The following is a 15,265-nucleotide window of genomic DNA, read 5'->3' on the forward strand; positions in this document are numbered from 1 at the left end:
AAAAAAAATTTTCTTTTCCCATTATTTCCATATTGTTCAACATTTGCTGGGCAATGAATATTGTAACTTCTCATCTATTTGTATGTTTATCAATAGGAATTTCAAATAACATGCATTTTGAATAAATATTAAATGCTTTTAGTATTAGTATACTAAGCTGACTGGTTTACATTTTAAAAACAATATTAGTGGATGCTTACATTGGAAATGAAAAGTTTTGTGACTTGAGTGAACTGAAACTAAAAGATAAATGTACATACTGTAAACACAAGGGAACTTGAAAAACCTTGTGGAAAAAAACCCATCTTTTCGTTCAGTTTTTCCACGAACTTTTTGAAGTCAATTCGTTATTCTCGCTGTACTGCAAATGAGCATAAGTAATAAACTACAGATTGCTTAGGCTTCCGCGCGTGAATTTAAACGCCATCAATGTTCTGCTCTCGACGCTGGTTTCCAACTCTCTCCACTGAGTAACGTATCTGCTCCTTTCTCCAGGAACAATGCTACAATTCAGTGGCACCACAATTCAAGTTTTAATTTTGTAGTTTAGCTTTAGCGTTTCATGTATCATCATTGCCTAATTAGCTTGAAAGGAGAGAGAAATGTAGGGATTGTTAAAAAGCAAAATTAAAGCTACATGAGTGTTTGAGCTCAAAGTTTTGTAGTTGGTAAAACTGACAAGGTTCTTTGAATGCTTCCCCAAGTGCCTGTTATCGCTATACAACTGCAAGTAATGATGGCATTAAAAAATTTGAAAGCTTTTAACTTTTATTTTTTAGGGAATATTTTACATGTTAAAACATTACACATTAAAAATGATAGCTGAAACAAAATAATCTTTCAATTTAATAGTCCTATGCTTTGCCTAAAATTTTTGAATAGTTGACATTACTTCTTTTTAACCTTTTAGACCGGTATTTTAAGGTGACGCTTCCTCAGTGTTTCTTATCCTCTCTATACAGACTTCTTCATAGTAAAGTGCAAACAGTGCAGCATAAGCTACTGATGCCTTTGTTAAGAGTCTAAGAAGTACCTTCCCATCCAGTCTGCAAGCGATGTAAGCTAGAACACTGACGCTAACTAAGGATTCATTTTCCAGACAATCTCTCCGTGACACTTCTGCTTAACATCTGCAAGACTTTCAAGTTATCAAAAGAACTAGTTTAAGATTGTAAATGACTTAACATATTATCTAAGACAGAAAACAATTTTTCCATTATTTACAAGAATTAAAATAACTTGGCTATGCTTTCAAAAGCTTCAACAAAATCAGATCTGCTTTATGTTTTTCCAAAGTTTATATTATTAAAATGGTGAACTTTACTGTAATTGTAAATGTACAATGTTATTAGGGGCTGTTTTTTTATTAGTTCCTAGTTTAGTTGTTCGGTAAAAGTTGCATTGGAAAGGTAAAAGAAAATTTGGGTTTCAAGCTTCTACTTGCTAACATATACCTTTACAAGATATATTTTACTATATTTTCATACTTTGTATACTAAATATAAATTACATTAGAAATGTTTAAGATATAAAGATAAAAAAGAGGATAGACCGATTTTTTTTCTTTGTCTTATTATAAAACTTCAAAGTTTCTTCTTTTTAAAACCATGATTGAATTTTTCCAAAGTAAAAAAATATGCTCCTATTGTTTTATGGTAAAGCATTTACTTTAAAAAAAAATAAGTTATTGGCATTCGAACCACAAGGTGGTGCTAAAATTCCATGATGATACTGCTATTTCAGAAGTCAAATGATGTTTTATTTTCTCTTATAAACTCTTGACTTTTGCAAAGGTACCTCTTTTGTAAAGGAAAAGATAAAATTAACATTGATGAATTCCAGAAATACTTACCGAAATATTACATACACTGTATATTTTTATATTTCTATATTGCCAATTTTTCAAAAGTTAAGGTTTAAAAGTAACAACAAAGCATATAATGGAGTACTACATATTTTTAATTTTTAAAAGCTACTCTTATTTAGAATAAAAACTTAATGTTAATAATTTATATTTCATACTTGCCTGATTATATGTATAATTATAAACATATAAAAAACATGATCCAAAAAAGGCAATCATACAATCTATATGATCATTTTATAAATTTTATTTTTCATTCAAAATAGCAGAGTGGTTTTTCCTGTTGATTATCCAAGATTATTAACTTCACTTTTAATTTCTTAAAAATATAATGTCTTGAGTCTTTTAAAATGACTTCCTTTTTTGTTTTGATTTAAATTCATCTAAGACTTCAATAAGGATCTCTCCTGCCTGAATTTACAACTTCTACCATAAAAAAAATGTTTTTAAATGTCCCTCCCTATATATCTAGTACTACTGGATAGCCGCCACCAGCGAAAGCTGGGCTGCTGCCTAACTTAATATGTGTTGCAGAATAGAGCACTGAAATACAAAATACATTCATCACAGCGAACCTTTAAACCTACTTCCAAATATATACGTAGAATCATATCCTGACTTTCTCAGTGTTCATCGAAAGCGTGTTGCTCCCTTTTACGAAGCATTAAACAACAGTTATTATTTTACTTAATTTTCAGTGACCATATTTAATTGTTTCATTGCAATGCATTCATCAGTACAGATGTAGGAGAGCCTCCTGGGTCCAACATGCAAGCCCCGCTGGAGCAGTTCCAAGAGGATGTAAGCCACACTCAAGTCTGTACTTTCAAAAACATATTACTTAGCACACTGCCAACAAACGTCAACACAAACAACAGTGCAGTACTGACTTCACTCAGCAAAAGACATGTAACTGAAACAGAACTTTTCCCAAAGAGAAGTAAAATCTGCTAATGTGGAAAGTAACAGCTCAAAAAGTATTTATTCAAAATTGAATGAGAAAACTTATATTCCAAATGGAATTCTAATTCTTAATAAAAAATATTGCAGAATATTAAAACTGTAATGAGAGTTCTTAAAATGCATAAGAAGTAAAATAGCTAACATTCTAGAGCAGGTCCTGTAGACGAGTCCCCAGTTAGTGAGCTGGACATTTCAATAACTCTACTGTTTCTTCAAACCTGAAATAAAAATTTAAAAATATATAAGAAACAAAGTAAATATATATAAGAAATAAAAAAACTAAGATGTTATTAAAATCACACATTATTCTAAAATTAATTTGAAAGTTTTCTTATTTGTAGGTGCAGTTGTTACTCATAAACTAGGTGAACACTGGTTCAAATGGGAAATACAACTAGAGCCAAGTAAGACTCTAATTTTTGGAGTTGAAGTTATAATATTTTAACAATGTCAAAAGAATATAATAGTTTTTTTAAGTAGTAGTCTATATAATAACTTTATATGAACTTCATTTTCTTGTCTTTTGAATTTCTCTTTAAAAAATCAAATATAACTTCTTATTTGTATTGGACAAGGGTATTATTTTAGTATTACCTGCCCAATAACTTTCTGAAAAAGGCTAACATTACTTAATCAATATTTAACAGTTTTAAATATATACTATGTAATACTTTGATATCTAAGTTATGAAAGATAACTACTCATGATCATTATCAGTCAAAAGAAAACAAAAAACTCTGCACTCTTTAATCCCCAGTTAATTCCTTTAATGATGTTTTACATCACTTGTTAGAAACCAAAACAGTGACTCATCTCATAAACATAGAACTGCAGGTAGATTTATTATCCACCGGAGTCATGAAGGAAATTCCACACCTGATTGAGAGACCTTAAAGGTTTGAAGCACAATGTACATTCTATATTTACTGTAATCCAATACAATTCCCTACACAGAAATAAATTTCTGTTGCCACTTCCTGTTACTTACATTTTTTTCATCCTTTCCATTTTCTGGATGCTTGTTTCCTTTAATTTAAAAATCAACAAATTTAGGCAATTTCTCAAAGTCAACTATCATCAAAGTTGGGGCCTGAACATATAAAACATAATCTAAAACATTATTATCAAGTACTGTTTACTTATCAGAAAGAATTTTTAAGAGAGATTAAGATTTACACAGCTTCACGATTTTTCTTGCCAGCAATATACACAACAAAAATAAATGCTGGTTGTTCTCCAGTCCTGAGAATAGAAATCATCCAAGCACTTGCTAAGGTTCCTTACCTCTGAATTATCTTTCAAACCACAGCATGTGATAGTCAAGGCTCTGGGAGTTGAATCCGAAGAGGATGTGCTATAACCAGAGGACAGGGGAAGACTTGCTGAACTCTCCTCATTGTTTTTTCTATCTGTGAAAACATTCACTTTTAGGTTAGTTTTTCCTTCCACAATGCAGTTAAATACTTTAAAACTTTATAGATGAAAGAAAAACAAAGTTTCCATAAGCAATGGTTACTGTATAATCAAGGGGAGGTTTTAATACTCATTTAAAGACAATGGTGTGGATGTTAAATACCAGTCAATAAAATTACTGAAAATAGTATTAGCAATTTGAGTAAAAGAGTAAATTAAGAAAAATATGCTTCTTTTAAAAAAATCAGCCACTGACATATTTAGTTTTCTTAAAATAGTGTCATTTATATTAGTGACTATAAAAAATCTGTCATGAAGCTTTTCTCTTTACTTTATTGGAATAAAATGCATTTATCGTAATAGTTTATGAGAAAATTCCACATCACATACAACAATTCAATTTTCATGTATTCTGAAAAATAAGCATTCCATTAAATGAACAATAGTTATAATGTTGTTGGTAGGTGCCATAAAGTGATTTCTAACTAGGAGCCAACGTATGCTGTTGCTAACAGGGGCTGGCACGTTCCATCCAACTTCCAGCAACCATATGTACAACAGAAGGAGCGGCTGTCGGGGCTCACACCAGCCTCACAACCATTGTCAGGTGGAAGCTTTCTGTGGCAGACTCTGTGGCAATCCATCTCTTTGAGGCTCATCTTCTTTTTTGCTGATGCTTCTACTTTACTCAAGCATGACTGCCTTTTACAGGACTGACCTTCCTGGTAATATGTCCAAAATACATGAGCAAAGTCTCACCATCCCTGCTCCCAATGAACATTTCTTCTAAAAGATTGATTCATCTTGGCCAGACCATAATTCAAATGCACCAACTCTTCACTTATCTTCCTTAGTCACCATCCAGCTTTCTCATGTCCTGGTGCTTTGTAAAAATTTTAATCGTTTTATTAGGGGCTCATACAACTCTGGTCACAATCATGCATACATCTATTGTGTAAAGCACACTTGTACATTCACTGCCCTCATCATGGCGCTTTTAAGCTGAATATGATACCTAAGCATTTCATAATTCTTTTACTGTCCGGTGATCGGTGACAACAATTCCTAAATCTGACCAGACACCCTTTTTATCATTCAAGGAAAATTAAACTCTGAGTTAATGCTTACATAAGGAATGACTTTAACTTAGAATTCAATCTTCTATGTCTAAAGAATTGAACAGCTTGGCATTTCTAATATCCTAATATTTATCCAGCAAAATGAGAAATCTTCCCTACAACTAAATTAAAGGACATTACAACTAAGACAGCACATTTAATTGTAAAGTTTAGTAATCATCTTTTGGTGGTGGTGGTGTTAGGTGACATCAAATCAACTCCCACTCATAGATGCCCCATTGTGTTACGCAGGGTTGTCTAGAAAGCAAATCCAATGGCACTCATATATGTATGAGGGGGTAGACCCCCCCAAAAACGAAAAAACAAAACAAAACTGCTGGGCGGAGCTTTCATAGAACACATTTCCCCCTGCTAGATGAGCTTCCAGCAACTCACTCTCAGCGAGTGCACCCCATGGTATTGCCTGAGAAGGTTCTCTCTGGTCACAGTGAATTTTTTCATGAAAGCAAGTTTCACTCAAATCTTGTTTTTTGTGATGGCCGGTTTAAGAGGACAGCATGCGGTTGGGAACTTCTGTTTCCTGCTTGGGAGAAATGCCACAGGAACTGCTGTGATGTTGAACACAGCTTACAAGGACAGAGCTATGGGAAAAACTCTCGTTTCTAAAAAGGTGAAAGGTCGGTTGATGACAAACCTTTTTCTGGATATCCATGAACTTCCTAAAAGGATGAAAATGTCAATTCGTAGAGCATTTAGAATTCATTCCACCAGACTGTTAATCAAGATTTCTATTTAGAAGTTCTGAAAAGATTGTGTAACAGTGTATGGCAAAAAGGCCTGATTTGTGGCAGACGAGGAACTGGTTTTGCCACTACGACAATGGTCCTGCTCATGCAGCTATCTCAAGTGGGCCAGTTTTTGGCAAAAACAGCTTGCCTCTCCTGCTCCACGCACCTTATTCACCTGACCTTGCTCAGTGCAACTTCTTTTTGTTTCTGCAAATGAAGAGAAACATGAAAGGACAGCGATATGACAAAGTAGAAGAAGTGAAGAAAAAAAGAGGGGGATGCTGTCAGTCATCCAGATGAGTCTGAAAAATGTCTCCAAGGACGGATCACAGAGCTGACAAAGGTAGTAAGTGTAACGACGGAGAGTACTTTGAGGGTTTTAAGGTTGTTTTATTAAAAAAAATTGAAATACATAGCTTTGGGAAAAAAATTCTGGGGTTTTTTTTTGGGGGGGGACACCCTCGTATAAGATAGTACTTTATATCAAGAAGTAACTATATATCAAAAAGTCATCCAGGCCAGTCCAACTCAAGGCCATAAGTCTGATGTTAATCCATAAGTTCCTTTTCAAATTCATGTAGCGACATACTGGAGTTGCAGAATGGTGTGAACTGGGAAGTAGAAGAGCACAGACCAGTGGGTGTAGGGCTTAGGGGATGCAAAGATCAGTGGAAGCAGGGCAAAGTGCAGACAGCTCTCAGGGTTGAATGGCCCACACGGGGCCACCCCTGGAGGCAGACACAGAGTCCAAGTGAAGTCACAGTGAGAGGAAGGTGATGTGGCAAAAAGAGATCATCTCTGTTCACCTTGCTCTGATTAAAAAGACTTACAACATCAAGGAGGTGTCAAGCTGCGACGTGACTGACAGATTTAACTCCACCCCAGCCTGGAGTGTGCAGTTGACATAATCCTGAACTGCCACCCCGTGTAACAAAAAACATTATCCACTCCAGTGCCATCTCAAAATTACTATGCTTAAGCCCGTTGGTTCAGCCACAATGACAATTCTTTTTTCACTGACAATTTATTTTACAAGCATGGTATCCTTTTCCAGGGACTGGTCTCTCCTGGTAACAAATCCAAAGTACATGAGACTAAGTCTCACCTTGTCATCCTTACTTCTAAGAAGCAGTATAGCTGCACTTCTTCCAAGACAGACTTTTTTGTTGTTCTGGCATTCCACAGTACTTTAGATTCTATCAATATCAAATTCCATATCTGAAAACTCTACTGTATCATGTAATTAAAAGTCTTATAAAAAAGCATGCATAATTGGCCAATCACTTTTAACAAAAAGGAAATGTCAAGAGCAGCATTAGTTAATGGCAAAACATTGCTTTTAAAAATCAAGGTTTTCAAACATATATTCCATTCGGACAATTTTCTTACTGAGAAATTGGTAACAACTGCTTAAACAATGATGTTTCTCTTTCCTAAATTGTCATTTAAGAAAAAAAAATTCGTTCAAAGATATTCAACATTGTAAAATAGTTTTGGCTCCTAAAAGAGCTCTCTACACCTCTTCCAAGTCTCTCGTTCCAGAATTTCAAGCCACAATTTCAATTTTAGTTACTGTGAGGACTCACTCAAATTGTAAATATTCCAGCCTGTTCTTGTTTCATGTCATTGGCTCTGACCGAACTGATCCAAAGCCCTACATTAAAGGGCAAACTGGTCCAAAGCACTGCATTATAGGCAGACGTTCATAACTCAGGCACTGCCTGTATATCATCTAATGTTGTTTCCAAAAAACCACAAACAAACAAAAACCAAGCTTTGGAGTCTGAATGTTATTTATTAGCTTTATGGTGGGGGGATGGTCAGGAATTCAGCGCTCACATCTGTCAAATAGGAGTTTTATTGGTGGTACTGGTACTGCCAAGTCAATTTGGACTCACAGCAAGCCCATGTGCCAGCAGAACTGCCCCATGGGATTTTCTTAGTTGTAATCTCTATAGAAGAAGGTCTTCTTCCTGTAGAAGCACTGAGTGGGTTTGAACTGCCAAACTTTTAGCTAAACTGCTGTGCCACCAGATTTCCTACAATTAATGCTCTCTGCCTGGTGGTCCAGTGGTTACGTGCATTGGGCTGTGATCTGCATGGTCAGCAGTTCGAAACCACCAGCAGCTCTGTGGGAGAAAGACTGGGCTTTCTACTCCTGTAAACAGTTACAGTCTAGGAAACTCACAGAGGGGTCAATCTGGCTTTTGGTTTCCCATCCAAATGGAATCAACTGCTCTGGCTCCAAGTAGCATGCATATTAAGACAGAGTGTGGGAGACTTTATAAATTTGGTTCCTTTACTTTACGTAGATCAGATTATAATGTCTTTGAGACAAGGAATTTTGGACTGGTGACACCCCCAAAATATGTGTTGCAAATCCTAACCCCTATACCTATGCTTATACTCCCATTTGGGAAGAGGCTGTCTTGGTTCATAAGTCAAGATTGGTGTAGGGTGTGTCATAAATCAATCTCTTTCGATTTAAAAGAGATTAAACAAGTAGGTGAAAGAACCAGCAACCCGAATTCAGACTTCCAGGCACCCCAACAGTGAGTGAAGCCGCCATGATGGTGTAGTGGGTTACACAGGGGGCTGCTAGCCTCCGGCAAACAGTTCAAAACCACAAGCTGTTCCACAGGAGAAAGATGAGGTTTTCTACTCCCATAAAGATTAGTCTCTATTAGAAACCAGTCTGGAAGTTCTACCCTGTCCTATACGGTCACTATGAGTAGAAAACGAATCAATAGCAGTGAGTTTTTGAGAAACGGTGAGAAAATAAATTTCTGTTTGCTAAAATTACCCTACCCACTTGTGGTATTTCTGTTATAGTAATTTCCTATCTGGTACTAAAACACTAGGTATTCATCATATTTGTAATATATACGCTATTTCAGATAAAGGCCTATCTCTTCATCGCTCTAAATCCTGAGTGGCTTAAACTTTATATATTTGCATAAATGAGATAAAACTATGTTTTATAATAATATAAAAATAAATGAAGTCTAAAACATGCAAAATTAAGCCTGGCAAAAGCAATAGTATACAAATAGACATTCAATAGTCTTTTGATATATAAAAATTTGAGTTCAAGTATATTCAGGCACTGAAGAGAGAACAAAATACAGACATGTCAACAAGCAAATCCATGAGACAAAGTTCTTGCCCTAAGATTGTTGAATAAGTGAAAAATAAATGGGGGAGGGGTGGCAGAGAGAGAATCATCCTTATACCAAATGTGAGGGCCACTACCTACCATATATACTCGAGTATAAGCCGACACAAGTATCAGCCGAGGCACCTAATTTCACCACAAAAACTGCATTAAAAATGTGCTGAAAACTAGGCTTATAGATATGACAAAATACCAATTTATAAACTATCAAGGGCTCATGAGGGAGGGGGGAGCGGGGAGAGAGGGGAAAAATGAGGACCTAATGTCGGGGGTTTAAGTGGAGAGAAAATGTTTTGAGAATGATGTACAAATGCGCTTTACACAATTGATGTGTGTATGGATTGCGATAACAGTTGTATGAGCCCCTAATAAAATGTTTAAAAAAACTCGGCTTATACACAAGTATGTACAATATATTACATGAAGAGTACCTCAAATAATTACATACATAACCTAATTAGTAAAATTGCTCTTTGTGTGGTGGCAAAGTGGGTTGCACATTGGGCTGTTAACTACAAGTTCAGAAGTTTGACACAACCTGCTGCTTTATGGAAAAAAGATGAGACTTGCTAGTCTTTTCAAGAATTGCAGTCTTAGAAATCAATGGGGGTAATTCCACCCTATTCTACAAGGTGACTGAGAGTCTGAAGTGGTTTAATGGCAGTTCTACCATTCTATGGGACCTCTGGCAGTGACTTACCCTCCCTCCGCTTCAGTTTCCTTATTTGTATAACCGGGGTAATAATACCTAACTTGCAGGACTGCTTTGAAAATTAAATGAGTTAATAAAGGACTTAGAAAAGTGAGATTGGTAGTTTGCTCCATAATATACTGTCATTGTTATTATGAAGCTTATGCATATATAGATTGAAAAGTTTCAGTCTAAGATAAGTTCTTGAGAAAATATGATTTAAGCAAAAATACGAGGCAGAATTCATTATCTTTGTTTATCAGAAAATATAAGATAAAAAAATAAAAGCTGTCACTGATACACAGATCAGAAATCCATATCTTTGTTGCATTAAGAGATTTATAATACCTTTCAGGTTAGTGATAAGTGTTTTCTTCTCTTACTTCTAACATTTATATCAGGGAAAGTTTGTACTTAAGTGTCAATTTGAAACTTTGGAGGTTTGTTGTTTTTATGCTAGAGCTCTGAGCAATTAATAGAGTAGAACTTGTCTAAAAGTCCCTAACTTTGAACTGGAACTCAACCAACTACTGTGTATAAGGCTGGCTTCTTAAAGTCCCCTTGGCTTCAATAGTCTGCAGATTCCTGGGAGCTTTGCAACTTCTACAAATAAAAAGTCAGACTTGGAAGTATTAAAATTGACAAATAGCCATAAAAATGTCTTTGCCGTCTATCATGCTACCAACACTATAAGAACTTACCAGAGTTCAGATAATCCACATGGCTACTAAGAGGAGAGTCTCCACTCATTTCATTGAATTCTATATAGTTGTCATTCTGGAATAACAGAGTTAGGTATTTAGGAAAAAAAAAATCACTTAACATTCTTACTGCCAAGCAAAATATTAAAAATGGCATCCTTAATGTCTAATTACTTTTAATGTACTTATTTAAAAATATTCCTGTGTAGAAAAATAATCTTTTAAATGTGGATCAGATGATGAATTTTTTCATCTAACTTTGATTTCCAGGAAGGAAAGCGGAACAGAGACTGAAACCCGGAGTCAGTCAAGGAAGAACCTGGAAGCACGACGGCAAACTCAGGGGCTGCTTTCCTGCAACATGACTGAGCTACGTGCGAACAGGAAATAAGAGCTATCATGTTTCCTCTTCTACCAGTATTTCTTTCTTTGTCCTGTGAAAACACACCGTTTATAATAAAGGGTATAAAATAATCATTTCAAGCTTTTCAAAAACAAAATCAAGCCTTGTCTTTTTTTTTTAAGAGACACAGCATCCTGTGTTTGCAGCACTATTCACACCAGTAAAAAGATGGAGATACCTAAACACTCATCCGTGGATAAGTAGAGAGACAAAATGTGGAACCCACATACGAGGGGTCCCCCCACAAAATGGAATTTTTTTCAAAGCTATGGATCTAAATTTTCTTACAAAGCAAACCTATCACCTTCAAAGTACTCTGCATTACACTTACTACATTTGTCAAGGCTTGTCTTGCATCATTTTTTAAGTACTTCAAGTAGTACTAACAATTCTAAATTCTCAATACATAGATTTATCATATTATCTTGTTTGATAAAGTAAAAACAATAGCCACGACAATAATCCTACAGGTGGCAAAATATCTGAACTTCATTTTTACACCCTCTCCTAGTCTTGAATGTTCTTTAACACTTCCAAAAGAATTCACACCTAACACTGAGTAAAGATAGTTTATAAATGTTAAGAAAATACCTTTTTAGACAGAAGCATTTCTGTTTCCAGAAGAGTCACACGACTTAGAAGATTAGTCCAGGTCTTTTCATTTACCATCATTTTTCCTTTCATTTTTTCTTCTAAACATTCTATTCTGCTCTCTAACCAACCAAGCTTCTGAAGCTTTTCTTGACAGTCAGCTAGCATAGTCTGTAGTGCAGTAATCTCAGGATTAAATTTCACACCCTACAATGATTAGAAAGATTAAAAATAATAGCACATAAACTTAACTCCTTTTAACATCAATGCATTCTCATTTACACTGTTTCAATAGTATTGTTTCAATTGTTAAATGAGGTGGGACAGCATGGTAGCTAAGAGCAACAGGTACCTCTGGAGGCAGATGGCTTGGGTGCTTAACCAGTTCATCTAAGCTGAATGACTTGGATAATTGTACCAACTTCATATGGTTCTTGTGAAAATTCAATGAGTTAGTCTGTAAAAGCTCTTAGAACTGTATCAGGTGGTACCATAAAACTGGCAATACTAGTTTCTTATAACGGTACCTAGCACAAATCTGAGAGGAAATGAACAATAAGTTCCCACACTTAAAACACTGAGATTTCTCAGTTGGCCCTAAAACGCAAAGTTAGTCCAATGGCCAGCCATCTGGTAGTTTTTATCTATGCCAATTGTACAAGGAGATACTGTACAGTATAGAGAAGTCACAGACATAGGAGAAAGGCAGAAAAGGGGTTAACAGAAACACCAGACAGTAAGCATTATAATGGGGCCTATGGCAATAAAGAGGAATAGAAGAGGTATTTTAAAAGAAATAAAGAATGGCAGCAAAGACCCAAAAATTTTGGGGGGCGGGGGCAAGAGGAGGTAGTGATACACCAATCATTTCATTCATTAATATACAGAACATGTAGTAGGGATATTTCACCGTGCATAATGTAAATAATTCTTTCCCACTAGAATGTAAATTCCTGAAAAGGCATAGCTCTTACTCATCTTTGCATTACCCATAATACCTAGCTCAGTCCCCTTGCCTAAGCAAAAAAGACTATCTGTTCAATTATTTGCAGTAAGATTTACAGTTAAGTAACAGAAACACAAGAAATGTGAATAATTCAGAGAGCTAGAAAACATTCCACATTTTAGAAATTAAATCACTTCAAAGAAATATTGGCGTGTGTTAAAGAAATCAAAGCTTACTTGCTGTTCAGACTTGATCTCAGGATCCTGTTTCTCAGGTGTCTGTATCTCAGTAGTCTTTGCTTCAGACACATCGAGTGCTTCATTAGCATCTGCTACTGTATTTAACGTGTCTTCAGGGGTGTCAGCACTATCTTCATTATATAAGTGACGAATCACCAGAGCTTTTTTCTGGATAAAGAAAAATAAAGAGCTGCGTCAATGATTTTCTCACACAATTATTTTTAAAATGCAGGCAGTCATTTCCCAAAAGAAACATCTTCCTTTAAGGTTTAAAGGAAGATAAGTATATATATGAGCATATACAAACCAACAGGTAAGTTAATAATATTATCTATATTTGACATGTGATGATACAATTACAGTTAAAATTTTTTAAAGCACTATTATAGTTTAGAAACAATACTGAAATATTCAATGATGTGTGAGTTTGTTTCAAAATGTTACAGTTTTACTTGGGAAGGCAATATTGAGGAAAGTAGAATAAAGATGAAAATGATTAATTAGCAAAAAGGTTGATTAGATGCTTTTATAACATTTGAGAATTCACAGAATAAAAAGTGTTGGGAAAAAAGCTTCTGAAATAATGCACACATGAAGGACTGGTTCTCTAACAGTTCCCCCACCCCCACCCCGATACAACAATCGATTAGATCTTCACCTGAAAACTCAAGCTTAACAGTGGCAAAGAAAGTCTTGGCAGTCAGGCATCATGTTAAACTATGTACATGATTCTACTGCCTGCTTCCCTTTTCACAAATTATTCACACAAAAAATATAAAAACTTAGCACATGTGATACAGACGTCACAGAAAGTATTTTATGGAAGGTACTGGGAGAAAATTTGCTTTCATATTCTCAACTTGACTGTTAAGAAAGAAATATATTTACATTGACTCAAACTTTTCTAAATCTAAGAAGTTTTAATAGTTCTTCCAATATCTGACTATTAAAAAACTAGTGAATTATTTCATTTAATGGGTAACCAAGAAGTACATTTAGTTACATTAACTTATATTTAATAGTATACAACTCATGCTTTTGAATTAAAGCAGAAGGAATTCACTTTACTTTACTACAGCTAGAAACTCTCAGCATCCTTGCTCTTATTAACATTGATTATTCACCTGGTCCCATCTTGCAGTTCCAGAGTGGGTTAAACTCCAAAAAGATGGCAGCTGAAAGTCCATTGCTGACCATAAATTAGTGTTTTGTTTTAAATTTCATTTGGAAACTGCTAACCAAACTGTCAACAGTTCAAAACCACCAGCCACCCCACAAATTAGGCTATTTGCTCCCATAAATATGTATAGGTTTAAAATCCCTACATAGGGTTTGGAAATGCCTCGGTGACTGGGATTCATTTGGGGTTTTAAATGGACTGGACTCATTCAGCACAGATGATAGAAATTTATCTATCAATATGTGAAAGTACTCAAAACAGTAATCAAAAACCAGATTACAGGCCTAGGTATTATCAATCACCACATAATTCACACTCTTAGTTATAGAAACGAGTGTGCATAAATTAATCATTACAACCTATTACCACTATTGGTAAGAGGCTCTTCATATGTTCCCATTTAGTGCAGATGAGGACTGTCATTAATAGCAAATGTAAATGACTGCTGTTCTCTGTGAGAAATGAGGTAGAATTGAGAATTAGAAATACATAGTCAGTTCAATTTCACATTTCTACCTCTTCTTGTGACTTTATAGGAATGTTCTTCATAAAAATATATGATCTACATCTTTTAAAAGCCTCTACACTCCAATATAAGACCAGAATGTTTTACCGGGTGCTCATGTACAATGTAAGGTGCCCTGTGGCTTAGTGTTTATATGTAGGGCTATGATCCGAAAGGTCAGCAGTTCAAAGTACCAGTCACTCCATGAAAGAAAAGACAAGGGTTTCTACTCCCTTAAAGAGGTAAGTCTCAAAAACTCACTGGGGCAGCTCTCCCCTGTCCTATAGAATCGACTCGACGGCAGAGAGTTTGGTTTATAATGTTCTATGTACCTACATACTCGTGGATAAGACAAGTTTTTCAGCACCTTTTCATAAACATTCAAAATCACTTTATTGGGGGCTCATAGAATTCTTATCACAATCCAAACATACGTTAATTGGTAAAGCACACTTATACATTCGTTACCCTCATCATTCTCAAAACATTTGCTTTCTGCTTGGGCTCTTGGAATCAGTTCATTTTTCTCCCCCCACCCCACTCCCTCCTGAACCCTTCATACTTTATAAATCATTATTTTATCATATCTTACACTGCCCGACATCTTCCTTCTTCCACTTTTCTGTTGTCCGTTCCCAGGGAGGAGGTTATATGTAGATCCTTGTAATTGGTTTCCCCTTTCTACCCAACCCTCCCTCCACCCTCCTGGTATCACCACTCTCACCAT

General features: G+C 35.4%; 1 protein-coding gene across 6 annotated transcripts in view; it reads right to left on the bottom strand.

The window, feature by feature from the left end:
• CEP44 (centrosomal protein 44) overlaps positions 1-15,265 on the bottom strand; it is a 46,481-nt gene that overhangs the window by 11,758 nt on the left and 19,458 nt on the right. For 5 of the 6 annotated variants that reach the window (XM_045286758.1, XM_030884677.2, XM_045286753.1 and 2 more), the window contains 6 exons: positions 12,851-13,021; positions 11,669-11,875; positions 10,675-10,750; positions 4,112-4,236; positions 3,816-3,853; positions 2,823-3,045 (listed from right to left, as the gene is read on the bottom strand). In XM_045286758.1, the coding sequence (XP_045142693.1) occupies positions 3,003-3,045; positions 3,816-3,853; positions 4,112-4,236; positions 10,675-10,750; positions 11,669-11,875; positions 12,851-13,021 (660 nt within the window). In that variant the 3' untranslated portion in view covers positions 2,823-3,002. Of the gene's footprint in view, positions 1-2,822; positions 3,046-3,815; positions 3,854-4,111; positions 4,237-10,674; positions 10,751-11,668; positions 11,876-12,850; positions 13,022-15,265 lie in introns of those variants that run through there. The other variant, XM_045286757.1, reaches the window with a different exon arrangement.

Source organism: Echinops telfairi, unplaced genomic scaffold (genome assembly GCF_000313985.2).
Source record: "Echinops telfairi isolate 266 unplaced genomic scaffold, ASM31398v2 ScPeMD7_9;HRSCAF=40, whole genome shotgun sequence".
Lineage (NCBI taxonomy): Eukaryota > Metazoa > Chordata > Mammalia > Afrosoricida > Tenrecidae > Echinops > Echinops telfairi.